Source organism: Lithobates pipiens, unplaced genomic scaffold (genome assembly GCF_037356315.1).
Source record: "Lithobates pipiens isolate NorthernLeopardFrog02 unplaced genomic scaffold, aLitPip1_a1.2 Scaffold_19, whole genome shotgun sequence".
NCBI classification, from domain to species: domain Eukaryota; kingdom Metazoa; phylum Chordata; class Amphibia; order Anura; family Ranidae; genus Lithobates; species Lithobates pipiens.
In genome coordinates, this window is record NW_027507764.1 from 507,169,620 (window position 1) to 507,189,737 (window position 20,118).

Sequence of the window (20,118 nt, forward strand, 5' to 3'; positions counted from 1 at the left end):
AAAGGATGGATATCAGTGGCCCAACACCTTCTAACTCCTGAGCTATAGGAAGACTTAACAGACAAGGGTGGGGCAACCTTGGCAGGAAAGTCAAGATCGGCTTAGAACTTTAGCTGCCTATATCTTTGGATCTACTACTCATTTTGATATGGGGTTTTTCAACCCCTGCTTCTGCATTTTCCACATATTCTTGGCTTAAATTGCGGTAGCTTGTGACAAGTTCACTTTTAGCTTGAATTCTTAAGCAAGCACAGAATTTCCAGTATATTACTTTATTTACTATAAGGTAAACATAAATATTCAGCCAAAAAGTATTGTGCAATAAAACTGGACTGGGGGGGCACATCATGATAATCTCATCCTGTACATAAAAAGCCAGTTTCTTTTTTACATTCGAGATTTACAAAGAAACACAAATTGCTGGGCCAACAAATGCCGAATTTAAGCTGAGCTTACACTTTCTTTTGCAGGGCCCTATGCTATCTGAAACTGTGCCAGTACGAAGAGGCCAGACATGACTGTGACTGTGCCCTGCACAGGGACGCTTCTAATATCAAGGCTTTGTACAGGCGAGCTCAGGCCTACAAAGGATTAGAGGTAAATGAGAGGATAATAACTGACAAAGCATAACTGCACTGCCGCTGGATTTCTATGCCACCAGCAGCTTGTGTTGTAATGTAGAAAGAGCCTGCAGACAGGAAGCCATGTTCACATCACTGGGTGTGGGTGAAGTGATTCTTCACAATCCAGGCATGTTCTGTATGGTAAAAGTTCATCTGCATTACACGGCCATACAGTGCATTGTGTATATTTGTGGAAGTCACAAGGGCTAGTAAGAACATGCTTAGATTGTACAATATACTGATATTTTATACTTTGCTAAAGGAATGGCTGCAATTTTAATGTTATTTTAAAATAATTCAGTCTTTGCAGATTCCTAAAACACAAACAGGTGTGGACAGAAAAAAAATCATGCTGCAGGATATTTATTTCTTTGATCTGTTCTCTTCATTTAACTGCGCAAACCAGTGCAAACAAAATAAAAACACCAAAGCTTTGTCGACACCTGATGCTGCCATTCCAGCGCTACACACCCTCAAGACAATTTATATTGAGTTTGCAGTTTAGATTAATTCCACCATAAGCCCCAAGGAAGGGAGAGTCCACATCTCCTGAAGTGCATTGGCTGTATACTACAATTTCAACAACTAGACTTTTAAAGAACCCACATAGTTGTGTGACTGTTCATACTACACAACTACGTACTATTCATCTAAGAAATGACAGCCACGTTGTTTATAAGAAGTAAATCGGCCTGAAACTCAAACAAGGTTCTTACACATCACAAGTACAGGAAAATAATTATTTTATCCTCTGCAGCTTTTGTAGGTTTTATTGTAAGTGTAATTTTGTAAGTTTGCCCACTTACAAAGAAATTAAGGATCTATCATTTTTATCATAGGTGTATTTTAAATGATAGAGACAGAATATCAACCAAAAATCCAGAACAAAGACCTGATACAAATGTTATAAATTGAGTTGCAGTTCATTTGGTAAAATAAGTATTTGATTCCCAAGCAAAACATGACTTAGTACTTGGTGGAGAAACCCATGTTGGCAAGTACAGAGGTAATATGTTTCTTGTAGTTGGTCACCAGATTTGCACACATCTCAGGAGGGGTTTTGGTCCACTCTTCTTTACAGATTTTCTCTAAATCCTCAAGGTTTCTTGGCTGTCACTTGGCAACTCGAAGTTTCAGCTCTCTCCATACATTTTCTATAGCATTAAAGTGATTGTTAAGCCACTAACCCATCTTTATATAATCCCCTCTGTTAGATGAAAAGCTGTAACTTAGTGTCTGTGCTTTTATAAGGAGCAGATTTGTACCTGTTTTCACAGCATCTCCCAGCGATCACGTGACTCCAGGCTCTCCCTGTCTGATAGCTCCAGCGGGTTGGGCCTAGATTCCCCTGTTGACGTCAGGCGGGGAGGAGAGGAGGAGAGAGCCTGGAGTCACATGATCGCTGGACCATGCTGTGAAAACGGGTAGAAATCAGCAGCGTACAGAGGGAAGGGTAGAAACTGGCAGGATCAGGCAGGTATCTCAGATGATACAGGGGGCCAAATGACACAGCACAAGCACTGTGCTGTATAACATGCTTTAAAGAAGCAGGATCCATTTTTTTAATTTTTTTGGGGGGTTAACAAATGCTTTAAAGTGGATTTCAACCCGAAAACTTGTTTTTTTTAATTAAGGCTTGTACTTTGTACAGTATAGGGTTTAATGTCATCTGTGCCCAGTCTTGCCATGAAGAAATCCAGCTCTGAGCGGTCCTCTTATCATTCTTCAGTAAGATAAAAACTGACACAAAGAGAAATAAGAGTCAGTTTCCCCCCCTTGCTGTGAGTGACAGGTGATTTACAGATCTCATGCATAATCCTGAAAAAGACATTCATTGTACCTCCTTCTTTCTTCTCCAGCTCTCCCAGGATTGGCTGCTCCACACCTCAGTATGATTGGGCATGCTGAAGTCATGTGGTGACTTTTCTGGGTTTTGACTGGATGTTGGTGATCATAGCAGAAGTTCAGTGTAAGAAATACATAGGAGAAAATACATGTTGACAAGGGGAGTGTAGAGGTGGGCGGGGAGTCTACTGACATCACGACCCCACCCACAGAATCTGCAATTTTTCAGGTCTCCTAACAGACAGAGGGGAGACACTTGACAGGTAAGGATGCATGCAGGAGGTATTTATATCCTTACAGATAACCACTATGGCAGTAGTTTAGAAAGAATGAGAGTGGGTTTACATCCACTTTAAGGTCTGGAGACTGGCTAGGCCACGCCATGACCTTGATGTTGCTTCTTCTTGAGCCACTCCTTTGTTGCCTTTGCGGTATGTTTTGGGTCATTGTCATGCCGGAAGACCCATCCACCACCCATCTACAGTGATCTTGCTGAGGGAAGAAGGTTCTCATCCAAGATTTTACAATACATGGCCATATCCATTGGCCCCTCAATGCTTCAAAATTGACCTGTATCTTTAGCAGAGAAGCAGCCCCAAAGCATAATGTTTCCACCTCCGTGCCTGACTGTAGAGATGGTGTTCTTAGGGCCACAGTGAGTATTTTTCTTTCTCCAAACACGGCGAGTCGAGTTAATGCCAAAGAGCTAAATTTTGGTCTCATCTGACTACGGTACTTTCTCCCAATCCTTCTCTGAATCATTTAGATATTCATTGGCAAACTTCAGACCGGCCTGTACATGTGCCTTCTTAAGGAGGTGGACATTGCAGGCGCTGCAGGATTTCAATCCATGGCGGCCTATTGTGTTATCAATGGTTTGTTTGGTGACTGTGTTCCCAACTGCCTTGAGATCATTCACAATCTTGCATGGAGCTCCAGACAGAGGGCGATTGATGGTTATTTTGTATTTCTTCCATTTGCGAATAATTGCTCCAAGCTTCTTACTGATGGTCTTGTAGCCCCATTTCAACCTTGTGCAGGTCTACAATCTTGTCCCTGATGTCCTTTTGACAGCTCTTTGGTCTTGCCCATGATCTTGAGGTTTGAATAGAAGAAAGGGAGTGTGTGGACAGGTGTCTTTTATACACATAAGTTGTCCTTCGAGGGCACCTTCTTAAATTGACAGGACAAATCTGTGTATTACATGAGTACATACTGTAGCCGGTCTGTGGGAGCCAGAATTATTGTTGGTTGGTAGGGGATCAAATACTTATTTTAGTCCCTGAACTGCAACTCGATTTATAAAATTTTTATTGTTTTTTTTTCTGAATTTTTGGTTGATATCCTGCGCCTCTATCATTTAAAATACACCTATGATAAAAATTATAGACCCTTCATTTCTTTGTAAGTGGGCAAACCTACAAAATCTGCAAGGAATCAAATAATTATTTTCTCCACTGTATATGCTATGTACTAAGCCTGTCATCTGTCCAGCACTACCAGTACACACTTATTAGAACATAATGATATATCTAGGCGTATTTAAAGCAGAACCCCAGCCAAAACCTTCCTAGTTATGGACAGAATTAGGAAGAATAAATGCTGTCAGGTTTTATTGCTGTTGCCAGTAGAGATTTCATCTGACTTCCTGCCCCCAGAGGATGTAACCCTTCTCCAACATAAAATGGCTGGAGTTGGGCTTTAACACAATAGCAGCCAATCAGCATTCAGCTTTCATCATTTTACTGGAGACAGAATAATGAAAAGATAATTACTGATTATCTGCTTTGGATACCTGTACTCTGCTTAATACTCTTTCATTTTTTACATTTATTATAATGCTTCAATCCTTCGGTCTATTGGTGTTTGTGTGCGGTATGATATTAGTGAAATCTTGTTACATAGTTGGTGGAATTGTACGGGTCGGGATGTAGAATCCTTGATATGAATGACTAACCAGTTAATTTTCTACAAAGAAAACTGTGACTAGCCTTTACTCGCACCATAAATATAATTTACAATAATGAGATGTTATGCTGTATGCTCTTTGCTAAAAGTACAAGCAAGACAATCGTTTTAAGTGTCTTCCCTTGGCTCCATGCATGCATATAAAAGGAGGAATTAATATTTCATGACATGCACAATACTTTTCTTTATGTTATATGCGGTAAACAGAATGGGAACCGGGAATTATGGTACTCGGAGGAGTATGATAAAAGCAGCCTAGGCTGGCACAACACTCTGCTGTTGTCCTGTAGATGAGCACGCTTATTTTAGTATTGTGCACATTCTGGAATATACTGTCTTCACATTTTGGAAGATAATGTACATCAGATGTGCTGATTTTCTAGTGTCTACACACTGTACAATCCAGTTGTAAAAGTTCCAATTTTGATTGCTTTTTTATGATATTTTTTTTTTTTAATGATGGTTATTGTTTGATTGTGCTTTCAATTTTAATGTTAAAGCCAGGAAAAAAAATGCACAAAGTCTAATGCCACATACGCACGATTGAACATTCCGATAACATTCCGATAACAAAATTCTGGATTTTTTTCCGACGGATGTTGGCTTAAACTTGTCTTACATACACACGTTCACACAAATGTTGTCGGAAATTCCGATCGCCAAGAAAACAGTGACGTACAACATGTACGACGAGCCGAGAAAAATGAAGTTCAATAGCCAGTGTGGCTCTTCTGCTTGATTCCGAGCATGCGTGGACTTTTGTGCGTTGGAATTGTGTACACATACTCGGAATTTACGAGAACGGATTTTGTTGTCAGAAAATTTGAATCAGCTCTCAAATTTTTGTTGTCGGAAATTCCGACAGCATATGTCCGATGGAGCTTACACACTGTCAGAATTTCTGACAACAAGCTCACATCGAACATTTGTTGTCTGAAATTCCGATCGTGTGTACGCGGCATAAGGCCTCATGCACACAGAACATTTTGCCAACTCTCCTAGAAGCCTTTACTCTTGGCAGCAGCATTTTGGCAAAAAAAAAAAAGTTTAACGCATTTGGGCTAATTTGTGCATGTCAATACATTTCATTGTCCTCTGAAATGAATTAAAGTGTTACTAAACCCAGGACCCTGCATTCACTAGATCTGGTCTCCCACCGTACACAGGACATGGAAATGCAATAGTTTTAGTAAATATAAAACGGCTACCTTTTCTCATCAGCAGTATATAGCAGTCTTGTGACTTCTATCAGTGTCTGGTTAAAGCTTGTTGAAGTTTTCATTCTACCTTGACTGTGACGGCTCGTGGCAGGTTAGCTCAATGGGGATCACCTTCCCTCGGAAATAGGATAGTCCAAACGGCAGGTTTTCTTAAAATCTGAATTATAGACAGTTTTATTTTTAAAAGGTTGCTCGAAAAATCAAATATACAAAACAGAAAATAAATCCTCACCATCCAGTCACTAACTAAACAGAAATGGGAAAGAAAAAACTGTGCTAGTAGCAAAGGAGATCAAGCTGCAACTCAAGACGTAATATAACATCAATCAAATATGTAAAAAGGGGGGGAGCTGCGCTAAACGGATTGACCTAATGAAGCAATTAACTATTGGGTGTGCTCTCACAGTAAATATGGCAAGTATAAAGAAAAATGTGTGAAATAACACAGTATAGGGCATGTAAATAAACTGCCACAATGAACGAAAACAAATAAAGTGATAATGACAAAAATTTACACACATAAAATCAATACACGTGCTACCCTGTTTCTCCAAAAATAAGACCTAGCGTGATTGTCGGGGATGGCTGCAATATAAGCCCTACCCCCCAAATAAGCCCTACCCTGTTTCCCTGAAAATAAGCTCTACCCTGAAAATAAGACCTACAAGGACTTTAACTAGGGCTTATTTGGAGGGTAGGGCTTATATTGCAGCCATCACCGACAATCACGCTAGGTCTTATTTTCGGGGAAATAGGGCATGTCAGTAAACCAACTGACTAATGGTAAAAAGTGCTAAACCATAAACATTAATAGTTAATAGCAAAAAGTCTATATGAAATTGGAGTGAATTGAGCGGCTCTTTAAGGGCGCTGTGCAGGCGCTATTTTTAGCACTTTATCGCCTACAAAGCGCCTCCATGTGAAAGTAGCCTTACAGCAGCCAATTAGAGTCTTCTATGCATTGTGAGCTTGTATGGCATTAAAAACTGAAACTTCTCTGCTCAGACACCTTAATAAATGGGGCCAAGGGCACCTTGTGTTTGTCAGGGAGAGCAGAACAAGAGGGTTCTGGAATGTAGTGTTATAATAATGGTAGAAAATGTGAATTTTTTATTTTTTTCCATTTTAGAATTACCAAGCTTGTGATAGTGATCTCCAGAAAGTAATCTCTTTAGATCCAGGAGTCCAGGAAGCCAATACTCTATTAGCAGAGATCACACCGCTTTTATCAAATTGCCTAAAAGCCAATGGACATGACAAACAGAGGAAGAAGATCCTGATTGAGGAGGTACGTCACTATTATCACCTTATAATTGATAGGCTTTAAATTACAGTATTGTATTAGTGGAGAGGCTCTTTTACAGTATATACAGGGGAACAATAATAGAACATATAATGAAAATATATACATTGTCTGCCTGGTTTCACTTTAAAGCAGATTTCTGCAAAAAAAAAAAAATTTTAAAGTCAGCAGCTACAAATACTGCAGCTACTTTTAATAATCGGACACTTACCTGTCCAGGGGTCCAGTGATGTGGCGTAACGAAGCCCCGCTCATCTCCCCCTCCTCTCTGCGGCACCTGCATTGTAACTGTGGGCGCTTGGCTGTGGCTTCACAGCCGGGCACCCACTATGCAGGTGTGAACTGCGCTCCTCTCTGTGATTGGCCGCACAATCATCTGGGACCTGTGATGTGTCCCAGATGATTGCCGAGAGGGAGGGGGAAGAGGTGATCTTCCTTCCGGCACCGAGGGTGCTCCAGAAGGAAGTGGGGGCTGGGACCTACTAAAAAGAGGGTATCTGCCCCCCCCAACAAAAAAATTACAGGCCAAATGTGGCATGTCAGGGGGTCACCTTCCCTTAAAGGGGAAGTTCCATTTTTGTGTGGAACTCTGCTTTAAGGCCCCATGCAAACCTGTGACCTGCACTGCGTGTTCCTTCAATAGTGTACTATCTACTATGTTGTGCATTGTGGTGCAGTTCATTTTACAGAACACCCAATTCAGCTTGCTCAATCACCGCATCACACACGCTTTTCAGCACAACACAGACGTGTGAGCCAAATCTGTTGGCGGAGGGGATTGTTGACGAAAATGTGCAATGTCTACCTGATAAATGATTAACTGACAAGCATTCTCAATGACCCAAACCTCAAATTTCTCAAACTGAAATAGAATCTCTAAAATATCCCCCCCCCATAGGCCCTGTACAATCTATAAATGACATGCAAAGCCCAACTCCAGAATGTCAGTAACTTCCCTCCCACCCCCCAACTAACCAATGGTATGGAAAAGGAGAACCAAACCAAATGTCCATTTTACGTACCTAAAGCCACGGTTACGTGATAATCCTTCTCTACTGTTTACTTCCTGGGATCCTTCTTTGGGGTCCAAATCACTGCCTGCATGATGTGGACATCTCTTATTGGTGGAGGTGATATTCCAGGAGCCGGGTCTTCTCCTATAGGCTCCAGAGGACAAAGAATTCATAGGGGCAGTGAGGGATCTAGTGGCCAAGAAGATAAATAGAGAAAAATTGGTCCCCAGGGAAGGATATTAGCTTGGCTCATATAGGAAACTGTGACTTTGATCCATTATACTACAGGATGGCTTAGAAAGAAGTGGAATCAAGACCAAGAAGCGAGGTAATAGAGATACGATACACTATTTACATTTCACTTTTGCCTGGAGCTGGGCTTTTACCTCCTCCGCGGCAGAACATATCCCCGCACCTCAATTTATCCCCCGCCCCACCTAATATTGAGTCAGCTCCCCAGCACCTACTTTGTTCAAACACCCCCTTTTCTACTTCCCATGTCCCCCCCCAAATACAGACTAATTTTCATCGCTGGAGTTGGAATTCTGCCCTTCTACAGAATGTACAGCTCTAAGGATGGAACAGGTTCTATTGAACTTTGTTATTGGTTCTGAGTTTTTTCTTCTATTGTAAATATGACAACCTTGAAAAAAAAGTCTTGCTAGGGTGTTCAGTATCACAGATTGTTAAATCTGCTCTAAAGATCAACGTCTAAAAAATAATAATAATACAAGAAATAACAATATAAATAGTAATAAAAATAGCAATAGAAATAATAATAATACTAGATATAATAATATAAATAGAACTAATAGAAATATTAATAATAGAATAAAATTGAAATAATAATAATAGAAATAGTAATACTAGAAATTTGAATATAAATAATAATACTAGAAATAAAAATAGACAAAATATTAATCGAAAAATAAAAATGTGCTTTTGTTTGAAAGGAGACAGGAAGAAATCATATTATGGAGAGTGGGTGAAGAGAGTGCTTTCATTTTCAAACCAAATAGCAAATAAAATGGTGCTGATTAGTTTTGTGCATTAAGATGGGGGAACAAATAGCGTAAGAGTCTTTTTACTTTAATGCAGAGAATGCACATTAACCCCTTCCTGCCCATGCTATAACCGGCAGATGCTACAGTGTGGCTGTCCAGTTCTGGGAAGGGCGTCCTCCCAGAACCGTGGAACAGTGATCTCTCTCCTCTAGTCAGTCCCATCCCCCCACAGCTAGAAACACTCATGAGTGAACACATTTAACCCCTTGATCGCCCCCTAGTGTTAACCCCTTCCCTGTCAGTGACATTTATACAGCAATCAGTGGCTATTTCTGATCGCTGTGTAAATGTCAATGTTCTCAAAAAGGTGTCCGAAGTGTCCGCCGCAATGACACAGTCCTGGTAAAAATCACAGATCCCCGCCATTACTAGTAAAAAAAAAATAAAAAAAAATGGCATAAATCTATCCCCTATTTTGTACAAAGTTACATAGTAACTCTGTAGACACTATAACTTTTGCGCAAACCAATCAATATACGCTCACTGCGATTTTTTGTTTTTTTACCAAAAATTTGTAGAGGAATACATATCGGCCTAAACTGATAAAGTAATTTTTTTTTTTTGGATATTTATTATAGCAGAAAGTAAATATTGTGGCGTTTTTTTTCAAAATTGTCGCTCTTTTTTTGTTTGGTGCGCAAAAAATAAAAAATGCAGAGGTGATCAAATACCACCACAAAAAGCTCTATTTGTGGGGAGAAAAAAAAGGACATACATTTTGTTTGAGTACAATGTCGCACGACCACGCAATTGTCAGTTAAAAGGGACTCAGTGCTGAGTCGCTGGGCGGCACAGTGGTGTAGTGGTTAGCACTCTCACCTAGCAGTAAGACAGGTCGCTGGTTCAAATCCCAACCATGACACTACCTGCCTGGAGTTTGCATGTTTTCCCTGTGCCTGCGTGGGTTTCCTCCGAGTACTCCGGTTTCCACTCCAAAGACCTGCAGGTAGGTTATTGGCTTCTGTTCAAAATTGGCCCTAGTATATGAATGGGGACCTTGGAGTGTGGGCTCCTTGATTGTAGGGACAGATGTGAGTGTGCAATGTACAGGGATAGGGACAATTGTAGACACTCACTCACGTTGAACTGGATGGACTGGTGTCTTTATTCAACCTTATTAACTATGTAACAAAAAATGGCCTGGTCATTAAAGAGGTTGTAAACTCTTGCATTAAGGTGAAAAACTTCACACAGTGAGCGGCCCCCCACACCCTACTCACACCCTCTCCACCTGGGGTTATCTGCTCTTGATTGAATAGATTGATAGCAGTGCAGCCATTGTCTCCCACTGTCAATCAAATGCAATTGACACAGGCACCAGGGGGAGGGGCCGAGTCCAGCATTCTGTGTCTATGTACGCAAATGCTGGACTTGAGATCGTGCCTGCAAGGTAACCCCCAGGGGAAGGTTACCGATGCATGGAGGAGTCACGAGCACCGCCGGGGGACCCCAGAAGGCAATGATCGGGGACAAACTGTGCAAAAAGAAATTGCACAGTGGAGGTAAGGAAATATGTTTGTAAATCTTCTTTTAAAAAAATAATAAAAAATAATCACTTTAAGGGGGCAAATCCTTCTGGGGCTGAAGTGGTTAAAGAACACACCAAAAAAAGTATTGCTCCCATGATGCATTTGAAAATGCCCAGTTATGATTCTACGTAAGAATTGCTGTTCTTCATCATGAGGTTTTGAAGTGGGGTTTTTTCCTTAGACCAGAAACCCTCATTCTGTGTTAGTTACGATTCTAAGGAGGTTGGTGACCATCTGTTCAGTAGATTTGGTGTACAGTACTATCACTTTATATTTCTAGCATCCTTGTCCACATATAAAGGAACACCAATTGCAGTAGATGTTAGCACCAGTCATTCAATGTTGGGTTCCTTCAAGTTACAGAGAATCATACAACAGTTGTTGCTGAAGCCAATCATCTGTCAGTGATTACCACTATAAGTGTTCATATGTGTGATAAAGGGACCTCTTATGCCCAGTACACGATCGGACTTTCCGAAACAACTAAACTGTGGAATTTTGTTCAAAGGTTGTTGGCTCCAACTTGTCTTGCATACACACGTTCACACAAACGTTGGCCAACAATTACAAACGTAATGATGTACTACGTGGTTTTTCAGCTCTTTAGCACCACCCTTTGGGCTCCTTCTGCTAATCTTGTGTTAGTAAAAGTTTGGTGAGTGTTGATTTGCGCTTTTATTTTTGCGGTTTTCATTTAGTGCTATTATTATTATTATTCTTGATATCACTTGAAAAAAAAAAAGCCTTTGAAAATTCGTTTGTGATAACTCCATCAGTATCACCAGCAAAGCAGCTTCATTATCCCATTAAAGAAGAAGAGAATTGTGCGCTGCATTTGGAGATTTTCATAATTTGCCACATCACGAATGTTAATTCTCCCTTACGAACGCTAGTTTACAAGACCGGCCGCTTTTGCTTCTGAGCATGCGTGTTTGTACTTTGGACTTTTGTCCGATGGACTTGTGTACACACGATCGGACAATCCGGCGACAAACATTTGTTGGTGGAAAATTTAAGAACCTTCTAGCCAACATTTGTTGGCGGAAAGTCCGCCAACAAATGTCCAATGGAGCATACACACGGTCTGACTTTTCGCCAACAAGCTCACATCCAACATTTGTTGTCGGAAAATCCGATCGTGTGTACGGGGCATTGGTGTAACAGATATCAAGGGTAATGGTCAAGTTCTCTAGAGATAAAAATACACAAGGCTGGAGGCTGAGTATATTTAGAATGAGCACTGAACTCCATGGTGACTTTTTTATATCCTCATTAATTACAAGGATGTCTTCCTCATTTATACACCAAAAGAATGATGCGGGCTGGCTGCCATTCACAGATACAACATGTCACTGACAGACTGATATTTATAGAAGGTTGAAATCCAGGCCCTTTTGATGTCTGGAAGTGACGGCATTTTCTGTTTGTTGACATCCATATGAGTGTAATGTGAGCCTATGGCAACATGGCAACTAAGGTTTTAGTCCAGACCTTAAACTGTGATCCAGCAAATGTGATTTTATGATGAAAAGCAGCCAATAATCAGCAAATTAATCATACTTTAAAGTGAACCTTGGCTGCAATAACACCTGTGCCGTTTTGCTACCCCGTTGTCTCATCTTGATCAGTCTGTCTCAACGCCTAGGCATCTAGTCACATAATCTCTGTTGGAGGGTCAGCAAATCTGAACTCTGATCCCCATCAGCATAAATCACATAACCAGATGCCGAGGCTTTTCATCAGGTGACCATGAAATCCTAGTGCTGTGCTTTCTGCAGCATATGTGAGTATAATAGGGGTTCCATGGTTCTCAGTTCAGCGCCCGAATATTTAAATGCCGTTTTAAACATTGTAAACCTAATACAACCTGAATCCTACTGTATATCAGGTATTCTATTGATAAAGTTCATAATCGTATCTACAAAGTTCATGTTCATAATGACTAATGCCACATACACACGACCGTTTTTTCCATCAGAATAAACTCTGGCGTTTTTTTCAACGGAGTTCCGCTTAAACGGACTTGCCTACACACGATCACACCAAAGTTCGATCGTTTAGAACGCGGTGACGTACAACACGTATGACGGGACTAGAAAAAGGAAGTTCAATAGCCAGTAGCCAATAGCTGCCCTTGCGTGGTTTTTGGTCCATCAGAAAAGCATACAGGCGAACAGTTTTACCGATAGGAATTGATTCAGTCGGAAAGATTTAAAACATATTCTATTTCTTGGTCTGTCACAATTTTTAAAGAAAAAAGTCAGATGAAGCCCACACACGATCCGAATATCCAATTAAATTATTCCGTCTGACCTTTTTTGCCGGAAAGTCCGGTCGTGTGTACGTCGCATTAAGATGACCATACACTAGTAGGGTTTTGTTCAAAATGTTTCAATTTCAGAACTTTTCTTTGATTTTCCAGTGGAATGCAGGGTCAAATTGACATTCATTTTCAACCACAGTGGCAAGAAAATTTGAAGGAGCAGGATTGAAAATTATTCTTGAATGAAGAAATTTTCAACAGTGAAAATCCATTCATTCCAAAATGTAATGTTAAGAGCCGTGTAAGTGCCCATAGAAAACTAACCGCGTTCTTTGGATGAACTTTTCACTTTATATTGGCACTTGTATTAATGGACTTTGCACCGAGTCTTTATGTTAATGAATATGTACTTTATCACTAGAACACTTGATAAAGTGTTTGTGTTTTTAAGTATATGATTTGTAGTGTGTGTTTTATTTTTAATTTTTTTATTGGTGTTTGTTTATTTGAGATTAGTATCACATTGTTTTTAATATCTGTTTTATATTTGTACAGCACCTGGGTTGGAATGTAATTACCGTATTTTTCGCTCCATAAAACGTACCTGACCATAAGACACATCTAGGTTTTAGAGGAGGAAAACGAGAAAAAAAATATTCTGAACCAAATGGTGTACTAAAATATTTACCAGTGCCCATGAAATGCAGCTTGACCTGTGCCCATTAAATACACCATTAAATGCAGCCTGACCTGTGCTCATTAAATGCACTATTAAATGCAGCCTGATCTGTGCCTGGCGACTGGCGAGGATGCCATCACATCTGCTTGTCTCTCAGAAGAGAGAGCAGCATGAGTGGCCGTACTCCATTAGGCCGCTGGGGCTGCCTTGTCTTCTGTGAGCGACAGGCTCAGCCAGGAGATCGCGGGGAGACGGCCGCCCGGTATTGTGACATGGCAACAGCGACGACGGGGGGGTGGCCTGCTCAGTATTCACTTCACAAGACACACAGGCATTTCCCCCCATTTTTGGGGGTGGGGGGGGGGGAGTGTGTCTTATGGAGCGAAAAATACTGTAATAATTGTAGGGCAGTGCAGATTTTTTTCTTATATAGTTTACATCTAACACAATGCCACAAAATACAAATATCCACTTTAACGAGCCCTAATAAATATCATTAAAAATGTATTATATCAACCCAAAATCCATGCAAATGTCTGTTCAGATGTGCTTGCTCTCAAAATAATACGCAACTTTATAAAGAAATGTAAGCAAACAGGATCATGTTTTTGGTGCAACAAAAATACAGTCTTCCTATACATTGTACATGTTTTATTTCCTGTGATGTGCACATCCTGAAGACTCTTTGTATGGATTTCCTGTGGATGTACACACTGCAGCAGCTGAATAGCACAGTTATACTGTGGTGACTATGGCAGACTATGCCAGGGCACTATGCATTGTTATTGTTGGTTGTAGTCCAAGCTGGGAGCACACAGGAAAGGGTGACCATACAGCAGCTGAATTGAGTAAGCGTTATCACCCAGGGATAGATAAGGGCAGATTTACTAAAACTGGAGAGTACAAATTCAGCTTGTTCAATTATGCATTGGCAATAAAACCTGGAAGCTGATTGGTTTCTATGCAGAGCTGCACAAAATTTAGCATTCTCCAGTTTTAGTATACAACCCCCATAGTATCTATGGATACACCTGGGTAGCATGATTTAATTGAAAGCAGGGCTAAAAATGGATCAAAGTGTACATCAATCCAAAAACATTTTTTTGGACAGCATGGGGAAGGATTAAAGGTTTTTATTTCTATCCAGGACTCTGCTAAAAATATTTACCCTCACTTCCTGTCCTGTTAAGAATGATTTAAGCAGACATAAAGTAAGGGGAAATCTGCTACAGGGGGAAAAAACCTTACAGAAATTTTAGCCCTCCCTTATACCAGTGAAAAAAATAACATTTTTAATTATGTTCATTTTGCTCATGGTGAGTTCTCCTCGCTTCCTGTCTAGAAAAATGTCAGAAGGACAGAGAGAGAAGTGGTTTCCCGCTAATAGAGACCATAAAAACCCAACACAAGTTCTAACCCTTCCCCATTCTATCTAAAACAAATAAAAATAAGTCCAACCTAGGTTTGGCAGTAGGGTGCAGCAATGTTTCATGAACTGTGGCATGGAGAGGGGAGCACAAGGGAAAGGTAAAAGTGGACTATCCCTGGGTTTAGTCACAGTGATCACCATGAGCTGATCTGAAACTGTGATTGGGCCCAGGTATTGCTGGTCTCGAAAAATCTAACGTCAGTACCGGCTCCTGACTGCTGTATCTTGCAAGCGACCAGATGCAACCGGAAATGATTGGGGTACCTAACTAATTGGTAGATCAAGAGTATGCGGGATCTCGTCCCCATACGAGTGAACTCACCTGGCCTGAGGAAATCGTAGAAAACCAGATACATGACCGCCTTGAGGACAAAGCTAGGTAACAGCCTGAAATGAGACCTGGAGAGTAAATCGGACATGATCCAGAAAATATGCCCAGTAATGGGGAGTCTGCTAACCGTGGTAGGGGGGCTACTCTTCTGAATCTCCTTGAGAATGGCCTTGATGGGATGTGCTGCAAATATGAATGCCCTATTAGGGTCCTGCAAGAGCAATAATGCTGGATACCTGCCAGATATGTCTTGATAGTGCTGTAGGACAGCTTGAGTTGTGAGTGACAGAAAGCAAGTAGATATAGAATGTTGTAGCAATCACTCCTAGGATACCTAGACTGGAAGGCATCCCAGACCATGTCATAGGTGTCGGCCCAGTGGGGATCTAGTCCATTGTTAGTAGCGAAGAAAAGCGGGAACAGTGTGATCAGGATGTCTGAGTCTGGGACCTGTCGGGAAAATATTGTGTGGTTCAAAACGAGACAGAGCATCCGCTGCTGTATACTCAACACTACAGAGGAACCTGCAGTGTATGTGGAAATGGAACTGAAGGGACAGCCAAATCAGCCTATGTACAAAAGACATAATGAGTAAAAGACGTGGATCTACCTTGTCAAACAATTCTGAGGTAGGTAGCCCGATTGTCCGTGGTGAAAACCGACAAGTTTTTCATATGACTAAGCACCGTGTTCGGTGTGAAACATGTCAGCGGCTGTGCAGTTAGTCTGTTTACCAGCCTAGATGCTATGATTTTAATTACATTTTTGAAATAAAGTTGAATAATTCGGAGTGCGGCTATCCAGCTACATCTTTTCTACTTCAGTTCCTGTTGCAAACAGAGCCAGCACCCTGTGGGATTGTGGAGACAGCTGTTTTGGGAGAAGTCATTACCTTAGAGCGGTAATTCTTTGTCTCCAAGGATGAACATGGCGAACTTGTTCCAGTGTTGAAGGAACTTGTCCCACAAATGCAAGTCAGATAGAGCCACAGAATCTAACTTCACCCGAGAATCTGAGTCAGGGGCTAAGGGTAACAAGGCCAACAACAAGATATGAACGATCTACCCTGGGGAATGATCACATGGCAAATTTAGCATGCCTAGCAGTGACTGCAATTCTACTCTGGGACAGGCTTGCCCTGGATATTTCCGGTAGAATGGGAAGTCCTGTATTCGGGCACCAGTACGTGGTATGAGAGGATGACAGGCATGTCACACAAACTGGCGACTTTAGCCTAGCAAAATGCTGGCAAAACAGCTCGGTGTCAAAATTGCTCCAGACTGTTACCACCTGGTGTTGAGAAAAATGGCAGCCCATACTTCTGACCTAACGCCACTACCTCATAGAGGTAAAGATCCAGCTCCTCCCTCTTCTGGAGGTGCACCGAACAAATAATGTCCCTAACAACTGAAAGCCAGGACAATTTCTGGGATGGAAAGCTTATGGTTGAGCCTGTGGTCCCTGGTCTTAAACACCATGGAAACATCACCGCAAACGTACGACTTGTCGGCTATATTGTGGCCGGCAATTAAAAGGGATGTCAAATAAACGTCTTTGCCATCTAAAATATCTTTTTTAATATTCCCAGGAATGAAGTGAGCACTTTACCTAAAGCTCAAGGCCTGGGGCTTGGTACCAAGGGAGTCCTGGAACCTGTTGATGTCCCTGGAACGGCAGGATACACCAGGACCGGACTTGGTTGGCTCTTCAAAGCCTCCACCCCAGCACACAACTGCTGACAGGAGGTTGCCAGCAAGCTCAGGGTGGCATGAATCTGTGGCAGGGATGGGGGGACGACAGCCCATAAGGTAACCTGCTCAGTATTAGAGCCTGAAGTACAGGGGAATAATAAACGTAATAATTCTGCTTTGCGAGCCGAAGCCAGGTACAAAATTCCCCTTCGTCACAGTTCCGCCATGAGTCTTGGGATGGTCCAGGTTCTTAAGGAGGGTGTGCTACCCTGTTCAGAACCCATGGCCAGAGAAGGAGAGATGGAGGCAAAGTCTTCGATATTCGCTGCCTGTGACATGACCTATGCAACCGAAAACAACACTGTCAATAGCAAGAGTTATAATTTAATGTACCCCAAACTTACTCTAAGCAAAGGAAAATCTCTGTCTTTTTTTTTTTTTTTAACAACCTCCTAGCAGTGATCGTGGTTAATGACAAAGTATACATTGTGCAGGACTGAAAGCCTGACAGTCTCAAGAACTACCAAGGACAAGTTACCTGAAGCGTATCAGGCAATTTAAAAACGTAAACTCAAGCCTTTAAAAACCTAAAGAAGTGTCAGGCAAGTGATATGAGTAGTGAGATGTCATGACGTATGAAATCACAACGTGAGCCGTATGAAAAACAGATGAGCCACTGCACAAGTCAATTAGAAACGATCATCTCAGTCCATTGGTACCCATAAACGTGATGGGTAAACTCTGCAGTGGAGTGTTGCTGTACAGTGGTGTAATGCCATGATACCTACAGTGTGAGGATATGATCATGTACCAAGTATGCAATAATGGACCCAGTGTTAGGGGAAAATGAAGTGTTATATAAGACTAAGAAAGTGTTCACCATTTGAATTACCGAGGCCGAGTAACCTAAGAGGTAGCAGGCCAATTAAAAACGTACACTCAGTCTTACGGGATCTGAAGGCATGTCAGGTCAAATGTAGAGAGTAGTGCAATGACAGCAATGTATGAAAACAGTCTAACGTTTACTGTATGAGAAACGGGTGAGGAGACTTGCCACCGCACAAGCCAAATTTAGAAACGAACATCTTACCCCACTGTTACCTATAAACCTGATAGGTAATACTGGAGTGGTGATCATCATGACCTAAAACGTGAAGACAGAACATGTACCAAGTATGGAAATGACTAGTATGGAAATGACTACGAGATTTAAGGCCTGCACCTAGTGACAGAGGCCATTCCTGAAATACAATGTATGAGTAGAACTGCAAATGTGTCAACCCCCTGAAATACAGAGGCAGAGCAACCTGAAGCATGGCAGGCAATTAAAATGTACCCCAGGCCTAAGGCTTCATTCTCACAAGGTGGATCTGCTGCCTTGGAGTCCGCCAGCTCAGCGGGAGATCTCTCCGCTGAGCTGGCGGATGAGCTGAGCTGTCCCTCTCTGCTTACTGAGCGGGGAGGGGCTTGTCGAGCGCCGCTAGTTACTATGGAGAGATCGGACGAAAAACGGACAGCATGTCTGTTTTCATCAGATCTCACCCGACCTGCCTTGCCAGGGACAGATGTGAACGTAGGGGCAGCTGTCTGATTTTAGCGGATCGGACCGGGTCGGATGTCAGCAGACATGTCACCTCTGACATCCATTGCTCCATAGACTAACATGAGCGCCCATTCAGGTCCACCGTCAAAACCCCCCACTGGACATTATGTGAAGAGGGCCCCCCTACAAAAAAAAGTCGTTACTGCAGCATTAAAAATGCCCAAAGCAGGTGGTCCCTACTCCGTCCATGGATCCCCTAGATCGATACCTGTGTCTGCCTTTGAGAATGGGGAGAAACTATGCCAAATGCAGCCGCATGTCCACCTCCCTGAAATGAGACATCCAGGGATCCAGTGACACCTAATATGGCTCTGGCAGCCATGACCATAATTCCTACAACTGCCCATGTTCTCTCTACCCAGTGTCCTCTCTCCATCTACCCATGTAGTTACCATGGGGAAAGCGTGTGCTGATTTCACTGTCCCCCCTGGACTAGAAAAAGTGGTCTAGATAAAAGTGACATACGTTCCCCCACCCCCACGTTCACAAAGTGAAAAATAACCCCTAACAGCCCCCTCCCCTCCCCCGGACACCATACGCCAACACCACGGCCATGAGACAGTCCAGAAGCGGGCGACCCCTACCTGTGTCCGTGCGTGAAGTGGAGAGGTGAACCCAGCTGCAGCCGCACATCCACCTTGCTGCAAGAAAACCGGAAATGACGTCTTGGTTGCACCAGAAATGACACGTAACGTGAGAAGCATCACCCACACGTCAACAACGTCAACAGAAAATGGAGGCTAGAGGACAGGCTTAAGCACAGCCCGACGACTCCTACAAATTCAGGCTGACCTGCGATCGGCCTTTCCACATGTACAGCAGTTTGCTAATTCTCAGTTCTGCCCTAGTCTTTGTGAGCCAAATAACCTGGTACTGGGCAGTCTCAGCTCAGCTGTGACAGGAGATTGAGTATTTGCAGTAGTTCACATATTGGTTTGATTTTCCCATCCATTCTCCATCTACAACATCACAGCCACTTATCTCGCCTGTTCTGTATTATCTCCTGAAAGTGACAAACATTGATTTAAAAAAAAAAAAATCAAATCTACTATATATTCTTAACCCAGTCGATCACAGGTGACAGGTGGACAGCGAACAGGCTTGTGCTGGCCACCCCACCTTCTAAGTGCTGGTCCTTGACTTTCCTACCAGCTGGCTCTGCCATGCGGTCCCATCCTGGTCTCTCTCCCTCCCACCTCCTGCATCGATCCACTTCACTTTCTACATTCCCGGCCTCTCTCCCTCCAGCCTCCTCTGGCGTTGTCAACATTGAACAGTGGAGATTGGGAGAAAGTCCAGCTCAGGACTGAGGGCTGCGGGAGGAGCTGACCAAATTAACATTTTAAGTTAAACCGCTGGTGATTTGTTGCTAGGACACAGGGTGGTCCTAATCAACAGCTCGCTAATAATAAAATTGACTCTTCTAGCTTCTGCCCTCTGTTGAGAACTGTGCTCCTTCCTGGTCTGTGGAAAAGGTAAGAAACTGCTCTTTCTCTTATCTATAGGAGGTCTTTGGCTCCACTGACTGGTGCTGTCAAGAGGACTACAGAATATTAA

General features: G+C 42.2%; 1 protein-coding gene across 2 annotated transcripts in view; it reads left to right on the forward strand.

The window, feature by feature from the left end:
• SPAG1 (sperm associated antigen 1) overlaps positions 1-20,118 on the forward strand; it is a 127,217-nt gene that overhangs the window by 95,911 nt on the left and 11,188 nt on the right. For both annotated transcript variants that reach the window (XM_077493104.1, XM_077493103.1), the window contains exons 16-17: positions 471-597; positions 6,786-6,944. In XM_077493104.1, coding sequence (XP_077349230.1) covers positions 471-597; positions 6,786-6,944 — 286 coding nt within the window. The remainder of the gene's footprint in view (positions 1-470; positions 598-6,785; positions 6,945-20,118) is intronic.